The sequence below is a fragment of the Phaethon aethereus genome, assembly GCF_964289735.1.
Source record: "Phaethon aethereus genome assembly, chromosome: 3".
Taxonomy (NCBI): Eukaryota; Metazoa; Chordata; class Aves; order Phaethontiformes; family Phaethontidae; genus Phaethon; species Phaethon aethereus.
Genome location: NC_138576.1, coordinates 21637511 through 21658295, shown reverse-complemented (window position 1 = coordinate 21658295; position 20785 = coordinate 21637511). Strand labels below are relative to the sequence as shown.

The 20785-nt window shown below is 37.0% G+C and overlaps 1 protein-coding gene across 1 annotated transcript in view; it reads left to right on the top strand.

Annotated features, from left to right (window-relative positions):
* Positions 1-10348, top strand: part of SNTG2 (syntrophin gamma 2) — a gene marked incomplete at its 5' end in the record, with an annotated part of 308679 nt that extends 298331 nt beyond the window's left edge. The window contains one exon of the mRNA XM_081997695.1: positions 10205-10348. Within this exon, the coding sequence (XP_081853821.1) occupies positions 10205-10336 (132 nt within the window). The 3' untranslated portion in view covers positions 10337-10348. The remainder of the gene's footprint in view (positions 1-10204) is intronic.
* Positions 10349-20785: the final 10437 nt, after the last annotated feature.

The following is a 20785-nucleotide window of genomic DNA, read 5'->3' as shown; positions in this document are numbered from 1 at the left end:
GCCACATCGCAGTTTATCTTTTTTCCCCTATTCTCTAGAAACTCCACAATAAATGGAGTTTGATGTAGTATCTATAGATTTATTACACTGTTTGTACAAAAGGTATAATAACTTGACTATAGTAGCAGGTCATTTCCCCTTCCTTTCTCACAATACTCCTTGGAGACAGAAAAGGACTACTGTCATAATTTTATACATGATCATCTGTTGCAGAGAGCTCACATGACTTGTTCCAGGTCAGACAGGAAGATTGTTCTCGTGCAAAAACCATAATCTGAATCTCTGAATCTGTGTATTAAATCATTAGATAATCCATGTGTGTGATTGGCCAAGGGCTCCCATTCCGTTGCTTGCAGTGGAATTCCATTGCTTTAATACTGGATCATTCTTCTTTCTGTTATGATAAACAATCTGATTCTTTTAAATTTTATTTTATTTTATTTTTATTTCTATGCTCACTTCAATTGTTTTTGTTTTACCTGTATTTTACTCTTTAGATAGAAAAATTGTGAATTTTAACATTTTTGTGGAGATTTAGTTATCTGTACCATAATGATACAGGTGAGTCCTAATGATAATTTTACAGAAAATTTTGTGCAGGACACATATTTGTTAAAACATAAAAAACTGTTCTTTGCATAGCTCTAATTGTATTAAGCTCAAAACCTTGTAATTGTTTTTATGAATATTTGTGAGGTACCTTGAAATTGTCAGATGGGAGATGATACATGATCGGTTCATACAGAATTTTAAGTGTGTATGTACGTAAAGGTACATATGTGTTATAAATGTTGGGAGAGCCCAAGTAAAGCTCATTGAAGGCCAGAGGAAAGGCTGATACAAAGCAGCTGAGGATTTATCAGGATTTCAGTGACTATACTTTTTACCACTGCCTTTGCACAGTGTAATGTACCCATTAGAATTTCACAATAAATGGGACTGGGATACAGCTGTGCAGCCTCTCCACTTCAGGTAAGTGGTATATATATATTCAGGTGTATGCCCACCACCTAAATGGTGTTATTCCATAGACTTCGTAATTACAGACTAGTCAGGAAATAACCAACACTAATACCCATAGTATAGTACAGTATCTGCCTCAGCTTATTGTACTGAAAGAGATTTCATAGAGCCAGATGGTGCTGTACATTGAAATGCAGCCAATAAAGAGAAATAGAAAATGTCATCAAATAATACAAGTTTCATTTTTCCCGAGTAAATGAGCCACTGCATCTGAAATAAAGGTTGATACAGATGACTTATGTTCACTTAGCAGTAAACAGTAGAGTTAAGGTTGCAAAAGAATTTTCTGGATTATGTCTAATTTTATATGCCTATAAAATCTTGGGGGAAAAAAAATCACATTTGAGAATTCTAATTTTGCATCTTGGTTACTAGCTAGAGATGATGTTTTTTTCTTTTTCTATAGAGTTTAAGCCAAGTGCTTATTCCTGTGCACTTCAGTGTTAGGTGAAGAAAAATACATTTTTCCATTTAAAAAGTTTTCTGTTTGAAGGAGCTAATAAGGTCTAGATTCCTGTCAGTTGTTTCTCCTTCTGGTCCTTCATATTCCCTACAACTTCCCCTCATAGTTTCCCACTTTAGTACTTCCCTGCCTTTAATACTTTTAGTAATAACTCCACTTCAACTCTTTGAAATCCCCCAAAAGTCATTGCAAGGCTTTCATATGGCTGCCAAGTCCCTGCATATTTTTATCCAGGCTGACAATGGCAAACAAGCTGCTGCAGCTGGTTTGTAGGTACCTGGTTAGATAAGCCATGTATAATGGGTGGCCAAGGGACCCATGCCCTGGCTACTGGTCAAGGCAGGAAAGGACGATGCTCTCCGTGCCCTCACTTCTCTGCAGGGTGGTAACAGGACCTCCCAATCCCTGCCAACAGCTAGTGACACCCTTCTCGAAATTCAGCTCCTTTGAGGTGTCCATCTCTTTGACAAATAGGGCAAAAATTGCACACGTGCACACATCTGCGATTTTATCACTTCATTTCTGTAGGAAATAAGACTTCTTTTCTTAGGAGAGAGACTTAAAAATTCTGAAATTGCAACACAGCATGTAAATGGATCTGTATGAAGGAGTAGCTCTGCAACTACTGAAATGTGGTTGATTATGAAGTATTCCTGGATTGTGGCATTAATGTGGAGTTTACATGGGCTGTGGTCAACTCTTCCTTGGAACAGCAGTTTGGAATTCTTTGAGCTGGAGATGCCTGTTCATGTCCCTTTGGGGGGAGCTCTTAAACCTGTATGCTCTTCAGCCAGAAGGAGCATACTGACTAGTGCCTCTTACACATGAGAAGTTAATACGCAAAAAGATACTTGCTTTTGTATTTTCTTGTTACAAATAATAAAAAAAAATACATGAAAACAAGAGAAAAAATCTCTGAATAGTAGTAGGAGAGAGCTGAAGGCATTAAGGCAAGTAATAATTCCTAGTTTATTGTGGAAACTGAGTAAATAGCAAATGAGAAGGATAGGTTACATGCTTTTTGTTTGCTTCAGTTATCAAAAAAATGAAATTACATATCACATTATGAGTAAGATCAAGGGGTTATAAACACAAAACAGAATATGGAAGGAAAGTGGAAGGTGAAATATTTTTAAATGTTAGTTTTTGTAGAATTTAGGAGCTAGTGGAACTTATTTTTTAGTTCAGCTAGGTGGGTAAGATTACTGAGAGAGAGAGAAAACATAGCAGCTTTTTCTGTTGTTTCTTTTTTTTTTAAAAAAGCGGGATCAGAGGGAGACATAGAGACTTACAGACCCGTCAGCCTAATTTTGATAATAGAAAAATAACAAGATTATTAAATAAGCACCAATATTATTAAATAAATAATTTATAATTATAGAGAGAATAATAAAGTGAGTGGAAGCTATCAAGGTGGATTTTTGAGCAGAGACTACAGCAAGATCTCCTCATTTCCATTTTATGACAGGCTAACTACTCTGGAGGGAAACAATACATGTAATCTGTCTTGACTTTATTAAGGCTTAAACATAGTCCCACATGATGTTCTCATAAATAGTTTTGGTAAATAGTACCTAAATTAAGTTAGCATAAAAAATGTTAAAAGTGATTGAAAAAGAAATTTTAAAAGTAGATTCCATCATTTGCTTGCAAAATGGAACAATATAACATACCCCTATTTGCCTGATCTATATTCGCACCTCTTTATTTTCCTACCTGGTGGAAGTCTGAAGCTGGAGCATTCTCAGTGAAAATTACATCTTTCTATAATATAAATTGTTCAAGTAAATTTTCCAATGAACAAATGTGAGCAGATTTCACAGGAATGATAAAAAGCAACCCCCTGATGCAAAACTCATCTTCCTGCCAAATTTCAGAGTCTCAGGAATGAGTAAAACATTTTGGCTAAAGTTTTCTTTTGAAAAGTAATCTGTTGTGGAAAACTGGTATGGTAAATATCAGACGAAACATCTTATATTTGGCAAAGTTGTGTATAGCTTATGTACCTGAATGCTGGATCCAGTACTGAGAAATCACAAGGAATCTTAATAATAGTGGATATTCTTAGCCTATATGACATGTACCCTGAATTTTCAAGGTTGCTTTAAAAAAAATAAAAATTAAGATTGATACTTCCAGGAATGTATTGATGATTTATCTTCCTTAGCTAAACTGTAGCTACCTGGAAGACATGACTTTTTTTTCCCAAACATATTTGAATTGAGCATTTCCCTTTTCTTCTCATCTTACTTTTTTCTTTCTTTTATAATTTGTGGAAAAGAAAAGATGGAATTATATTTTAACAATTCATTCACTCTATGAATGGAAAGAGAGAGTTTATTTATATTTCTTTGCTACATTTGTTATTTTACTAACTTGGTCTCAAGTATTTCATTGAAGAAAGAAAGGAAAGAAATCATAGTGTTGCTAGACTATTGTGAGCCATATTGAAGCTTCAACTAAATGTTGCTGGTCTCATACATTTCTTGCCTGTTACACATATAACTTAAAAGCCCTGCATATTTATCTAAGTGCGTTCAGTATTCTTTCTTCACTGACTTCAAGCCTCACTCTTCTGTAATTTCACAGTGGTACAGTGGTAGAATGTGATCTGATTTTGCAATTAGACTCTGGAGAAGTTTTGCAGCAAATCCTATTCTCTTTAAAAACAGGAGAACTTGAGGAGAGTGATCAAGGACAGGTCAGCAACCGTATTTCTTTCTTTAGATTTACTGTATTCATCTGAGAGGATATTTATTCCATATTAGTACTGTTGAGAGATATGGCAGATTAAGAAGAGTGCAGGCAAAGCTCTCTCTTTACAGTAGCATTAATCTCTAACATCAATAAAGCGTAATCTACAACTCAAGCCTTTCTGTATTTTTATTAACATGGGTCTTTTGTTGCTGAAGTCTGGCAGTTTATTACTGAGCATCTTGAGAACTTGAAAATCATTTGCAAGATGGTGGTAGATAAGAGTTAAGATTTTGCCTGTGTGACAGTATTGGACAGTCTGATTGCTGTTGGAAATATATTTTAATATTTGCTGGAATGGGTGAATTTAGTTGGCTGCTCCTAGACAAGCATCTCCAAAACAGTTTTAAAGATGTTTTTCTTGTGCATTAGCAAAGTTTGCATCTGCCAATGCAACATTTAAAAGTGTTCCAGATTTAGCAGTAGACAGTGGCATTTGGAATCACTCAAGCTGAAAGTGAAAAGCCATCTGACTCTTCCAGATCCCTGTAGAACACTGTTAAAAGACTTAAGTACAATTGGTAGATAGAGTTGCAATTCATCTGCCACTGAATGTTGGCATCATAGACCTGGTTCTTATGCATGCAGGGCAAGAACACCATTTTAGCTTATCCTTCTGCTCTTTGTGCAAATGACAGTCACAAAAAGGAGGACAAATAAATGTTTATAGCTGAAGAAGCTTTCATACCATAGCTGACCATTCATCTTTGTGTGTTTATAACAGTCTTAGCAAGCCGTGCAATATTAATACATTTGTTCTTCTGAACCATGATATGGCAGCCAAGCCCTGGTATGCTTGCTGTGACATAGAACTGTATTTAGAATTTCCTCTCCTGTTTTGACTTTCATGTAGACTGGAGCTAAAATCTGAGTATCTTTATCTGTTCTTTTTTTACAAAAGATATGGTTATGATTTCAACCTGATTGAAATAATATACTGAAAAATACAGTTGTAATAGTTGTGCTCTTTTCAACAACTAATAAACACTGAGGCTTACCGATGTCCTTAAAGAAGTCATGAAATACACAGGGCACAATAACACTATCTGTCAGTGTCTCCATTATCTGCCTTTTATGTTATACAGGCTCATGTCTTGTTCAAATAGTGATTCAATAGCTCTCGGAAATAATCAATAAAATTAAGTGTGGGCATGGTAAAGATGCAGCAGGCCTGTCAAGCTCTTTATGATACATAATAAATCCAACTGTCATAGGTGGGTGGAAAAAACAAGAACATATATTCTTCTTACTTGGCTGTGCACATACAGTGATTGAGGTCAGTGCAGTGTGCACATTCTTTATATTCTTAGTAGCTGCAGGCATGTCCTCCCACTGTTTTAATCCAATCATTTATGTTCTTCTTTTACTGTCTTCCTTCTAGTGCCTTTGTTGTACTTAATCCACTTATTAGGATACATACAGTAAACTGGAATAGCTTTTGTTATTGAAATATTAGAAATGCACAGATTCTTCTAAATACACCTAAAATAAACTGACAATATTAATTAAAAAAAAAACAGTAGTCACAGATAAGGCAAGCAAGCAGAAGGTTGTGTTAGACGATACAGGGCAAATAAAATGATCAGTTACTCAGTCATCTGCCTGGCTGGGTATAGAGCAAAATGTTACTTTAAGGAAAAAAAAAGAAACATAAATTATCAATCAGAGCAATGCATTTTTTTGAAAGAAGTGACATTGGTGTTATTTTCTAGGAAAAATTCACATTATATTCTAAACCTGAGAAGGCCAAGTTCCAACCTAAAAGCCATATTCCAGGTGGTCTCTTGCTAAGAGACACATTGTCTTCATGTCCTCTGACTATGCAACATCTACATTTCCCCAAGCCAGAAGGCCATTTCTATCTTCTACCAAATCCATGTTTCCGAACTAAACCCAAGCCGTTCTTCCCCTTTTCCTGCTGTAATCTGCATGCTGCCATATCCACCACCAGAACACCAGTTCTCTGAGCAACCTCTATCTTGAGACTGCACAAATTTGTACCCCAACTTCTGCTTTGGATATACATGACATTCTCCAATGTCTGCACCTGACTAGCCAGCTTCAGAATTGTGAAGGCAACCAGCGTAGACTTCAAATACAAAACACCGCAGCCTCACCCCTATTTGTGGTCTCCTGCATCAAACGCTACTGTGATCAGCTGCATTTCTGGGACTTTCTGGTGCATGAGACCTCAGGTGAACCCCACCTCTCTGACACCTCCAGAGTTCTGCTCCTCTTTTATGTTCCCAGATGATCGCTCACCCCCATAGATAACCTAATGTAAAATAGTGAAGACATGAGAGAGCATGAGGGAAGTGAACCAGCTGGTCAACTGCATGAGGAGTGCTTACATGTCACCTATTTGGCTATCCAGCTCTATAACAAACTTCAAACCTAGCATCACTCTTGAAAATGATCCCCCTGACTGGGGACCTGCAGTATTAACTGGAGAAAAATACAGTGTTGTCTTCACATAAAACATAGGTTTAGCAATACTGCTCCTCTTTCAACTGTATGTAGATCATCTTTTATAGAAATAAGCGCTTATCGTTAGTGTTCAAAAGGTTATTCACAACAGGTTAGACACCTTCGCTCAGCTACACAAGAGGGAGTGTATGGAACAAACTGCAGTTTGATCCGTACCCTGAACTCTGATAGAAATGAAGAGGACTCTGCGGTAGGGTCATTGGGAAGGACTGACTCCCAGTGATGAGATGTTCCTGTCTTTGCTCTTTTCCTATCCCAAAACTCTTTATGTAACGTTGTTAGAGCAGTCTGAAATCCTGCCTGCAATCTGTGATAGGTTACCTCCGATTGCTTATCCTAATAAACACGTATAGATTAGAATTTTATAAAGCCAAAGAAATGAAAAGCTTTGTGAAGGGCTCTCTTGGTTCGTTTGGCTGCATTCGGTCAGTTTGTTGAATGTCAGCAGCTGAGGTGAAATTGTTGGATTATTTCAGTTGATGTGAGTGGTTTTATATTTTAGAATTTATTGGTTTTTAAGATAATAATTCAGGAGATGTAAACCTTTTACTTCAGCCGAGAGCTGATATACTGAGGCCTGTATTATTTCATTATCATTAATAATCACAAGTGTGTACTTCAATTTAGTTTTATAAAACTTAGACAATAAGAGTTAAATAATGGCACTATTTATTTCTGAAAGTGTTTATACTAATTTTATATTTATGTTTAAAGTAAACATCTACTGTCAATAAAATATATTTTAAGAAACTTATTCCCATACTTGCTCCATAACTATAAATCAAAAGAGAAAAAACAGGTTTTTATGCCCAAAAAAATCAGAAAAAAAATTACATGTTCTTAAATTCCTCAAAGGATTTTAACGAACATTCAGAGTTTATTTTTCTTTCAAAATGAAATCTAATTTTGAATATGAGGCCCAAATGTTTACTTCAGCAACCAAATCCCAGTTATTAACAGTTACCTAAGTGCTTAGTTTGATACAAGTTCTCAAGAGATTTTTCTTCTTTTAGGATAATTATTTCTTAATTTGTTGACTAGCAAGTATGCAAAAGCAGAAGCTTGAGAGACTTTTGCCTCTTCCTTCAATGTTACCTTATTTTTTCCTTATTTAACTATGTATGAATGATAGTAAATAGCCCATCCTGCTTATCGGTTATATTGGTTTATGCCTCTATTTTTTTAATTAGGAATGTTTTATGTTTGCTGTTCTTTTATAATCTTGGAAGTGCCAGTTTGTAATTTGTATTAGATATCAAATTATGATAATCTGTTTTAAATTGCTTATTATTTCAACTGTTGACATCAAAAATAACTATGCATTTTTTCTGAATTCAGCTACCTTTCCTTGGGAAGTTGTAGGAAAACCAGCCAGTAATTTCTGAGAAGAATTTTCAAAGGGAGAGTCATTTCATTTATGTTAACACATTCTCAAAACTGCTTAACTGAGAAATTCTTGTCTTTCTAGTTTCTGGAAGGAGTTGCAATTTGTTTGTCTGTTCATGACCTACCCAGGACAAATTATTGTATGCATCTAAAAATCTCTGCTTACGTATTCTTCGCAGGACCTCAAAGCATTGTTTCCTTAAGCTTCTGAGAGCACTGAGCAAGCACTATAAGGAGGACAGCTTGGTGCCAGAATTTTCTCTGTTCCAAGGCTACTGTGTCTGAGAAGGTCTTTCCCTGTAGTTTTTGTGGGTGTTTCATAGAGGATAAAGGCATTTGTAAGGCCTGTTACACCATGGGAAGAGCATATATTGGGAGCTTGTTGAATATCATTTTATTACTTTAATTGTCCAGTAATATTGCTTATTGTCGCCTTATGCTGGAGAGAGTAGACAGTTTTCTGGGAATAATAAATTTGTTTAGTGGGAAATAAAATCCCTGAGACAATAAACTATATGTGCCTGAGGTTGTAAAGAATCTGTGCATAACTTTAAAACAAAATCAGTAGAATCTCATCATCCTGAAGTAGAGCCCTCCCATATTGTCAGGGCGTAATGGTTTCTGTCTGCCACTCCTTGTTTCTCCTTTCCTTTGCTGCTCCTTGCTTCGTGTTTCCTCTGCCGCAGTGTGGCTCCTCCACTGGTTGCGGTCCCTCAGGGTGTAATCTGCTCCACCATGGGGCACCTCCTACTGCTCTGGCCTTGTTGCCTTTTCTGGGAATTTTCCGCTCTTTCTTAAACGTGTTTTTCCAGAGGCGCCACCATTTTGGCTGTGGGGCCCAGCCATGCCCTGCGGTGGGTCGGTTGGAGCCGGCTGGAGCCGGCTAGAACCGTCTGTGTCCGGCATGGGGCAGAACCGGCTCTCCTCACAGAGATCCCCTACAGCTCCCCCCACTACCAAAAATGTCACAGTTATGCCCAGTATAGGGTCACAAAATCATGCCCCACAAATACTAACGAACAATTTAAGACATTCATTAGGAGTAAACCCACTCCTGCCTAGTAAGTACATGGCTTTTGATAGCAAAATGGTGTGATGGTGAGCTTTTCCGGAACACTAACCTTGAATTCCAAATTTGAGGCAATTTTGTTGAGAAGATAGCATAAGATACTGTGACAGGAAAAGAAGTCCAGTGCTTTGCTTTTTGTTTAAAGGCAAGCAAATGGAGCATCCCTCGATACTATACTATAACCACTATATAGCCAACACGCTGTTGAAAACAAATGTCTTCTCCCCAAACCAAAAACTGCCCCAGATGTCCCCACAATGTACCTACCAGCTGCATTTCAATAACCAGCTACTTTACAAATAGTAGTGTCATGTAAATTGAACATGTTTCTTGTGTTATATTTGTTGTTATTGTGTCAGAATATCACTCCATCTCTGTCTGGGGAGACCAGGAAAAAGAAATTTAACCTGTGCGCAGAAGATGAAATATGTTATAAAAAGGCAAGGGAACCTGAGAACTGCTTAGGAATAACTCTGCCTTTCCTTGTGAATTAGGGTATATGAATTTCCTACCCAGCTATATTTCTATATTCCATATTTCTACCGGGGTGTGACTTTTCCTTAGCTGCCACCCTGCCTCTGACCTCCCAGCCAGCTCACCTAACTCTCCTTCAGGGGCTGCCAAAGTGTATGTCCTCCTTACCTTCCCTGGCTGTGACTCGACACTGCATCATCCCCAAACATCCTTCACTTACCAAATATTTTAAAATACGTTGTGATATTTCCATGTTCTTGCAAGTTGAACACTTTCATTGTCCAAGCTAAGTAAAATGTAGAAAATAAAGTAGCACAGACTGAAAACTAAATTGACATGCGGCACTGCCAGTGAATGAGGAACAGATACACATCTTTTATTCTTAACACTTTTAACTTTACAGTTCCCTATAAAGATTCAAATTTTCATTTTAAGTCAATTGTTGTTTGCTGACTAGTCTGTTCTGTATTTATGTAAAATGGTTATATTCCCGAATATGAATTCACATTTTCTCCTCTTTTTTTTTTTTCTCTTACATCCTCTTTCAGGAACTTGAATTTCAGGATCTGACGGCAGTTTTACACTGTATTCACTCCTTTATAGCAGCAAAAGTGGCATCTGTGGATCCAGTTTTCATAGACAGTCAGAGCATTGCAAGAAAATATATGTACAGTAACTGATATCAGATTATATGTTGTGACTATGGAAAATAAATTATTTTCTTAAAGAAAGTGGTTATTTCATGCACAATATTGCAACTTTGTGATTTTATAAGAAGTCTATAGTTGTGTTATCTGTAACCTTAAGAGTTTTCACAATTCGTTAAGCATTTTGAATCTATGAGTTAACAAACATTAAGTCAAACTGAATCAGTGTGTCATCTTCAGCATTAATATAAAATTCTGAGTGAATATTCATTCAATAATATTTGTGATGTCATTTTGATTTCTGCTCTTATGGTCATACATACTCCCCCATGTTAGAAATGTGGAATAACATTGGAAAAGCCTGTATCCAAAATTTGGCCTCTAACTCTGTTTTGAAAAGTGCTGGGCACACAGACAATTTCTACAGCCTTCACTGTGGAAAATAACTTCTTACTGAAGACAACTGCCATAGGAATTGGACTTTTATCTTGCTTTGATCTATTTGAAAACTAATAGTTCTGAGGTCCACTTCATTTGAGGCCTGAGAGTTTAGCTCTGGCAAAACACTAAGTACTCCATTTCAGATCAAGGAAAAGACTTAAACACACACTTGACTTGAAGCATATTAAGTAGCCCCAGTGTATGCACAAGGTAGTATTAAGTATGTGTCTAAATATTGTGGATCAGCTGAAGAACTTTAAAGTCTGCTAAGGAGCTATAGGCACTCAGTTTTAGAAAACTTGCCATAGGGTTTTCTTATCTATTAATAAAGCTTCCATGAATCATTCATCTATTCACTTTTAGATTGTCTTGATGCTATCCTTTGGTGCGATGTTCCGTATGGTTGAGAACAGCTTCTTTAATAATTGTTTTGTTTGGAGAAGGATGATCCCAGTATAGGGTGAACATAACAGAACATAAAGATTTTTCTGGGCCATCTATGTTGTTTTTTCTACAGCTTTAAGCCTGACTTAAGCTTTAAGCCTGACACGAGCAAAGTGAGTTTTGACCTTGCTAAGGAAATAATATGGTTCTACTTTTGACATATTCCTAACCTTCCTTCTGAAATAATCTTCTCATATGCACAGATAATACTTCCTGTTATTGAAAAATTATGTAAAATGAAGACATTTTAATCTTAGGGCATATTTCTTGTAGGTAATATCAAATACTGCCGGTTTCTGTGGTAGAAGTCTCAGTTGTTCTCAAGTGCAGTTTTGAGGCAGCATCAGGCAGTTGATCTTTTTTCCAAGAAAATAAAACAAAAAATCAAGCAAGAATATCCTATCTAAGTAGATATAACGTATATGGAGTGAATTCATCAAAGTCCTTCCTAAATTTTAAGAGTCTAGTAAAGCGTCCTGCTAAAGTAAAAGCCTAAAGTTACTCTACCCTAAGGAAAAGAGGTAGGTGCCTTTAAAAGCTCTCAGGTAAGGAGTGTTTTTACATACCTTCAACGCTTAAATTTAGTCAGAGAAGTGCCCCTCTGAGGTCTTCAGGTAGTTAGCTGTTTTGTTAGACTGCAATGTCACCTCAGGCACTTACTTTAAATGGATGCTTATCTGTTCACCTAAACCTTAGGCAAAGTATAGTGCCTGAAGTAGGTGATTTGATCCTACCTTAAGGATTACCTGTGGCCAAGTGTTTATCCATAGAGAAATTAGTTTCAACAGTAAGGACTCATTGCAATTCCGGTGTTGTTTACAGTTTCAATGTTGTTTGCAAGGAGGCATAGTAGGAGTGCTAACTTCTGTTAAAATAATGTTTAGCAGAGGTGAGAAATATTCTTATTAATTGTAAATAAATATTTATAGCCATTATGGTATTTTTTAACACATATCACCTCAATTTTATATTACATTTTTTTAAAAAAATCAGTCAAAAAATTGTCTTTCTTGAACATACTTTTATTCAAAATGTTTTATCTAATTTTCAGCTTTCCATTTTATTTTTGGCTCTTTGAATTCCTTAAATTTTGTTTTTCTGCTATTTTCTCATATATATATATAGTTCAACAATAATATGGAACAGTGGAAAACTGTACCAACTAGTACTGAACTGATACTACAGTCAGGCCTCTAGACTTAATGTTTTAAGTATCATGTGGTTAAAAACACAGCATATCTCTCCAAATACTGTAGATAAAAACTTAAAAGAATTTAGGCTTGGTTTATTAAACAATTTTTTATTTCTACCAAAATAAGCATTATTTTAAACTGGTTTTTTTTTTTTTTTTTTTTGCAAGAGGAGTTAGGTATTACGCATTTTCATTAGCCACCTTCAGAATTTTTATATGATGAGCTTTGTTCTCTACCATTTTTGCAAGACAGTAGTTTTCTTCTGATATGTCCAAATTAATCTCAAGCAATATTAGAGAAAAATTTCTTATAAATTCACCTGCTGGATTTTAGTGTTGTATTTGTAATGAGGAACGTGAAGATCCTTGTTAGCTCACTTGTTTCTTCCTTCCTTTCACATTCTGCAACAATCTCAAGGCAGGGACTAGAGGCCAGTCTCCTGAGGAAGTTGCCAAAGCCTGGGGAAAGCTAAGGGACTGCCAGTTCCTCAGCTGTTATATAGATTGTGTAGGACTTCCACAGCACCTTGCATTTCTTCGTAATTCTCTTAACAGGGTGACATATACCTGATATGTGAAATATTGTGCTTCCAATTTGTTTGGTTGTTATGTTCATTTATTACTTTTTTTTACTGTCAGTAATGCATATTATTTTATCATTGCCGTCAGAGTGTGTGTCATCTAACATGCATACATTTTTTCCCGTCAAAGGTCTTGAGTATTTGCACTGCTTTTCAGCTCACTAAAGACCTCAAAATAGTAGGATTCACAAACGCTAAATGGATCTGCTGCGGGTAGGTACCTTCCACAGTCACTCCTCAGGAATCTCACACTGAGGCAAAGGACAGTTGTTTTATGGTAACTGGGTGGCTGGGATGTCAAATATTTAGCTGCTAATCAAAACAGAAAAAAAAATGTAATATGCTTTGTTACATACTTGTGGTATATGAAGCTTTTAATTTTTCATTCATGAAATGAATTCATTATTCATTTGTGAATAGTTTTCCTTTATTTTTTCTAGGGAGACAAAGTGGTACTGGAATTGAATACGGGGTGGGAGGAGAGAGGCATTTGCTACAGCAGAGCCATAAACAGCAGGCTGAGGAAAGAAGTATAGGGACATAGAGTTAAGAAACTGTGCATCATCACAAAATCAAGATACCCACTCATGGCTAGAAACAGAGTAAAACCAGGGTATGTCCAGGTTGTCTTTATGTCTTTAATTTAAACTCAAAACTTGGTTAAAACACTAAAAATGATCCCATTGGCAAACATGTTTCTGAGAAAATGAGTAGTACCGTTGACCTAAATCAGAGGAAGGGACATATCATCAGTGACATAAATTAAGGAGTGGTATGGCATGGACTTGGGCACTGGACTTGAATCATACTGTTGATTTGTTAAAATAGTTTCTGGCATTCTTTTCTCTACACTGATTAAAATCTGCAGAAAAAATCCTGTGCACAGTCATAAGCTAGAGCCAGCTCAGGTCTGTTCCCAGTAAGTGACTTGGTTGTGCTACCCTGTTTAAAACACCAGAGAGTTTAATAGAGGGGATGTGGCCACACCCAGCCAGATGGCCTTAGGGATAGAAAACAGGCCTTGACAATTTTAGTTATAAATTAAGGTGTTGACAGACAGTCTCACTGACTTCAGTGGGGGCAGGGCCTCACCCACTCTATCTGACCTATATTATTTAATTTTACTTTGGTTTATAATCATAAAGCATGGAATTATAATATTGAAGCTGTGCTGATCCAAAGCTCAAGCTCTGGAGATCTGACTTAATTCTTTTCACACTAGGATCTTAGAAAAAGTATTTCAAAGTGATTTCTACCCTTGAGCCAGTAGGCCTAAGGCTTAAACAAGATTTTTTTCTGGGGGGAGGTCTAAGCTCTGACAAACTTTGCAACCATAAATCTAAAATCCTGTCTTTTATCTGAACTACGTTAATTCATAAGTAACTTCAGACAAGGCATGCCTTTTCCACAAAACCTTTAATGTGTAGTCTGATCTCTGTAGTGGCATAAGCAGTATTTTAAAATGCCCGAATTTCTTTTTAAGTCGATTTCCATAAAGGTTTCTAGTAAAACACTCAGTGTTTTATAATGCCTCCCCATCCAGCTGAATATCTCCTCTATCACAGAGTGGGGAGTGTGCAACGGCAATGCAATTTTTCTGCTCTTTGTTGGCTGCTGTGGTTGATTTTTGATTTAATATAGTTTGCCTATAGCCTCTAGTAAGCTTCTGAGGGCACAGAGGGTGAGCATTAGAAAGGAAACCTTTTCCTCCATGCTCTCATGAGAGGAGAAGTCAGTGCTGATTTTTTGGGCCACTCACGACAAGAAGAACATTGAGTTCCTGGAGTGTGTGTGTCCAGAGAAGGGCAACGAAGCTGGTGAGGGGTCTGGAGAACAGGTCTTATGAGGAGCACCTGAGGCAACTGTGGTTGTTTAGTCTGGAGAGGAGCAGGCTGAGGGGAGACCTCGTCGCTCTCTACAACTACCTGAAAGGTGGATGTGGTGAGGTGGGTGTTGGTCTCTTTCTAGTAAATTGGTCTCTTTCTAGTAACTAGCGATAGGACGAGAGGAAATGACCTCAAGTTGTGCCAGGGGAGGTTTAGATTGGATATTAGGAAAAATTTCTTCACTGGAAGAAGTGTGAAACATTGGAATAGGCTGCCCAGGGAAGTGGTGGAGTCACCATCACTGGAGGTATTTAAAAAAAGAAAAAAAAGGTGTAGACGTGACACTTCGGGACATGGTTTAGTGGGCATGGTGGTGTTGGGTTGACAGTTGGACTTGATGATCTTAAAGGTCTTTTCCAACCTTAATGATTCTGTGATTCTTCCTCTCTTTCCAATGCATGGGAAATGGACTAAAGCACTGCAAAAATGGAAGCGGAGGGGGAGGGGTGTGGACAGCCAGATAGATCTCCTTTACTTAACATGCAAGCTAAAAGTAACTATCACTCTTGGAATTTCACAGAGAAGTTCTTCTTTCAGTGTAATTCTCTTACTTTAAGTTGCTATTCATTGAGCTATAGCTGCTGAATAGGAAAAATATTTCAAAGAAAATAATGTAAAATATGTAGTCATATATTTTGTTTCTTAACCTATGCTTCAAAAATGTTTAGGTACTTTTGTGTTGAAGCATGTAGACAAAAGACTATCTGATGCAAAGTAAAAGAACTTGTAGTAAATTTATTAGAAAGTACAAATGGGATTTGTGTAGCATGCAAGATGAAATTGAAGATATATTTTAATCTGGTTCAACCAGAAAAACTCTACAAGTAAATCTTTTCATTAAATTTGAAGTTATTCAATTTCATGGACTTGAGTCAAAATCCACTGCTGTTGCAAGTCCCTTTGACTTAAATGGGACTTAACCTGAAAAATTACAGAGAGATGTACAATTTTAAATAATCCACAGGGGAAGAAAAGCTCTTCTTTTCTAATATACCCTTGGTGCACAGCTGCCTACATTGTTAGTAAAAGGATTCATTCCTACAGAAAAAACTGCTGACTTTTCAGTAAGGAATCAAATTCAAACTATTTGGACTGAAAGCTGTAATCTTTTATTTGGAAAGGCTGCCATGGTGCCCTGTAGGAGTTGCAGTTATGTAGGTGTTCAGACCTCTATTCTAGATGTATTGCAGACTCTTCTTTTTTCAGTGCAAAAACATGATCTATTGTGCAAGTCCATACTACATTGGGAACGATGAGTGTCAGAATGGTCTCAGCTGCATAGATCTGCAGGATTGCCAAACAACCAAGCAGGGAAAGGAAGTTAAATGTAAGAAAAACTTTATTTTTCTTTCCTGGTCACAAATTGTTCTTGGAACATTATTTCTGTTATATTTCTATGCTAGGTAGCTGCCAGGTTTTTACATGTCTCTAAATCCTCAAATATGATGGAAACATCATATTCGATGCTTATTAATGAATTAATATAGGAATTAAGTTCCCAGCCTGTGTTGATCAGCTGGTCTCAATTCTGTAACTGGTGGAAAGAGACTGGCAGTTCCAGAGAGTGCTTTACTCCCTCCTGCAATAGAAGCCTAACACCCGTGGATTGAATCACATTCTGAAAAGGCAGTCATCTTTCTCCATTGACTAGCCTGGATTTTCCTATGCTATAGCATAGTTTTTTGACAGCACAATTTCCTATAGATAGTATTAGTGTCAGATTTACTAATAGAATAACAAAGAGCAAACATGAGCAATGTTGGAGGATTAGAATAAAATAAAACAATCCTGAAGTGAATGGAGTGTAAATCAGAAGTTTGTCATCCCCTTAAACAGGCAGAGTGGGGAAGAAAAAGCCTTAGTTTATTTTTCCAGCTAGCAGTTACTACCTAGTGCTTAGTAGAAAATATTTCTAAAACGAGGCAGTAGAAATTGTATTAATTTGTAGACAGGTTCTATGTCTCAGAGGATACACTGACTCTTCTACTGTGTCTTTAAGTACTTTGTTAAATTAACATTCAGAACTGAGATAAATTACTGCCCTTTAGTATACCCTACAACATCCATAAGTAGAGTACATAATCGGATCACTGTTTTGGTTTTGCACAGAAGCTGGACAAATATTCCCCAGCTCAGTTAATATGAATATTTAATTGACTTTAGGTATAAAACTTTCCCTGTGTTTTAAAGTAGAAATCCCTTACTGAACCAATGTGCTCAGTCAGATTACTTTATTGTGGGATAAAATTGGGAAAAAAAAATGTTCCTTAAATGTTTCACACCAAGACTTGGTGAAGTGCTATGATTTGCATTTGTCTTGTACTCTAGCTATATTCAATACTATGAAGAATTTTTGGAGTAAAGGTAGCAGTTTTCCCCATCTGCCTGCTACTAAAAGCATAGTGGCTTCCAACAAAAGCCCTAGCGCTTACTAGCACATATTGCATCTTGGTGTTCAAGATACACTAGTGTTTTCATAGAAGTCAGATGGGGAAATGTCTGCAGTCAGAGAGAAGTAGGAAACTTAGCAACACCAAAACCGCTGCAGGGTTGAATGTCAAAGACATTTCTGGGCTTCGGTTCTTTGTGGCAGTCAATGGTGGTTTTATCAGCATTTCTAGCATTATTACAGATTTATTTCTCCCTGTCACTGGGATATTCATAGCAGGATGAAAGGATAAGGAATTAGATTCATAACCAAACTTGTATTTAATTTGCCCTTCATCTTCTTTTGGATCAAGGCACTGAGTTTCAATTAACTCACTCCATAGAGTAGGTGAGAATGCTGTTATAACAGCACCAGATTCTGAGTTCATGGTCTTTTAACTTATACACAGTTAACTTCTTCCCAGTCCTGCTATTAAGTTCCCTGAGTTTATTTGCTTGTTGCTTTGTTTTGCACTTCAATTTTTTAGTTTTACTAAGATCTCAAAATACTCTTAAATGTTCTTTTGTTTCATTACACTCTTTTTCATTCTAATTCTATAAAGCCAAATACTCCCCTCACTACAAGAAGGATGTTGAGGTGCTGGAGCGTGTCCAGAGAAGGGCAACGAAGCTGGTGAGGGGTCTGGAGCACAAGTCTTATGAGGAGCGGCTGAGGGAACTGGGGTTGTTCAGTCTGGAGAAGAGGAGGCTGAGAGGAGACCTTATCGCTCTCTACTACCTGAAAGGGGGTTGTGGCGACGAGGGTGTTGGTCTCTTCTCCCAAGTAACTAGTGATAGGACAAGAGGAAATGGCCTCAAGTTGCGCCAGGGGAGGTTTAGATTGGATATTAGGAAAAATTTCTTCACTGAGAGGATGGTCAGGCATTGGAACAGGCTGCCCAGGGAGGTGGTGGAGTCGCCATCTCTGGAAGTGTTCAAAAAACGTGTGGATGTGGCGCTTCAGGACATGGTTTAGGGGACATGGTGGCACTGGATTAATGGTTGGACTTGATGATCTTAAAGGTCCTTTCCAACCTAGTGATTCTGTGATTCTGTGATTCTAATGCCATTTGTTGCCACATTAACCATTTCTATTCCCTCAATATTTTTTTCATTTCTTTCCTTCGTTTTGAATCTCGTAATGAGTTTCTCACACACTATTTATATCCTGTGGAGAAAGATTACAATTGAACAATCAGGAAATTACCCCACAAATCATAGTTTTTGAATGCTCATATGAAAAGGATGTAAACAAGTTTTCTCTGCTTTAACCATTAAGATCTTTTACTGATTTTCCTCTTGGAAAAACTTGCACCATACTTCATTCTTGTCTCGTATATTCTACTAGGCACAGCAGTGCAGTTCGTCTTTTCCCTTGCTAATTAGTATACATCCCTCAACAATAGATGCCTTTTCATCAGTAGTAAATCCATTTATATGACATGGTCTCTTATGATTTTACTTAATCTAGCTAAGAAGCATGTAGGTTTCCTGTGGTTTTTTGCTTTCTCTAAATAGCTTTGCCAACCAAAATCAAGTGGTTCTTTGCACTCAGGATTCCTTGGCTCCCTTGCCTTCAAAGGGAATGTTCTCCTAATTTGACATGACTGATATTTTGTTTTGTAACAATACAGGCACATAGGCAAGGTATAGGTGTTATTATTTTTAATATTATTTTCAATATTCTTTTTAATAAGCACAGTATTTTCTCTACCATCCACAGATGCACAACTTTTCCAACAGCGCTTGCAAAAGTATTTTGGCTGCAAGTGCCTGTATGTTAAACTGTGTGTAATAGTGAGTCCCAATTTTTTTCTTAATGCTTACTAATAGCTTGCTTTGCTTTTGTTAGTGCATCCTTATCTGCGATATAAACTACCCTTTGATTACCATGCCACTTCACATTTTTTTCAAGGTCATTTTTCTGAAAAATTGTATGTTGCGTTCATTTGTCATAGCTCTTTAAAAAAAAATCAATCAACCTTTGTTCTTTTAGAGTTGCATTCTCATCTCTTGGCCTGAAAAAAATTCAGCTGCCTGAAAAAAAGCTCTGTAGTTGTTCTGCAACAATTTTCTTCATTGATGTTATTTTTATTTCTCTTCTCTTTTTTCTTTGTTTTGACAAAAAATAATAAGAAAGTTAAGATGTAGAAATTTTGTGGTGTGCTCCATCCTACTCTTCTTTTTCCAACATTCCTTTTTTTAATTTGACATCCAAAGCACACATAACATTTTCTAGAAGATAAATTGGACGAATTATGTCTCTGCATGAAAACATCCCCTTCAAAATCAAATGTTATGAGTTCAAACTGTGTGAAAAAAACCTCACAAGTATTTACACAGGGCAGGTCAGTGTTCACTATTCTTTGACACTGCAGAGTTTGGAACTTGCCAGAACTGTGTGCAGGAGTACTTTAATTAGTTTAAACTCCAGATAAGACTGAAACCAAGAGAATGGGAGTTTCATTAAATATTGCAATAACTAGGAACATTTTTATAGCTTAAGGAAGATAAAACATCTCAGTATCAGACATGTGATTTTATTATATTAAGATGTCATCCAAACCATATGGGCATAAGAACTACCATTTTGTGTCTAAGGTTTACATAACCTAGAAAAACCAGGGACCAGTATCAAATACTTAGGAAGGAGCTTCCCAGAATGATTCAACTCTTCAAAAAATCTCTTGTGTAGACAGACCTTTCGTCCCCATCATTTTAAAGAACTGTATATAAGATTTCTAAAAGCCAAACTCTAGCACCTGACAGCACAATTACAAAGCATCCAACTCCAGTTACTTTGTGCTGTTTGCAATCTGTTTGCAGACTGCCTGTAGGATTTCCCCACAGAGAGCAATCTCTAGCTAAAAAAAACCAAGATGATGATGTATTTAAAACACCCACAAAAAGGATACATAGCTAGGAACGAGGGTAAGGTATGGATAAAATTGTAGTTCTTCTATGAACTCTAGTTAGTGACAACATCAGAGACCAGACTCCAGGTTGTTAAACATCCTTAAGGATTCATTTAGAGGCAGCTTGGGGGACAGAGATCCATAACCCTCGCTATGAACAGACGTTGCAGTTGCAAAAAGATCTAGCTGTTCTACTATTACTTGTAAGTGATTTATCTAGATGCCCCCAAATGGACCTAATAATCAAAATTGCTAAATATGCAACTGTCTACTCACTTCAAACTCCTAGACCTTCAGAGTTGTTTACTGGGCGTGTTTCATTTAGTACCTGCAGCAGGCTGGGGGTATGAGTGCAGATGATGGTTTTGCCTCAGCTGATGAGTGGAATCCATTAAGCTGTAACAGCTTGGCTACCTATGGGTGTTTATCTGTGAATCTATCCTTTGACGTTTCAGGTCAAATAGATTAGCCTCACTAGACACGTGCTTCGGTGGTGGGTTTGAAATAAAAAGGCTTTATCCAGAGTCATCACCACTCTTACTCCTGGAGGCCCTGCATCCTGCACATTCCCTGTGCTGCCTCAGAAAGCAAAGATT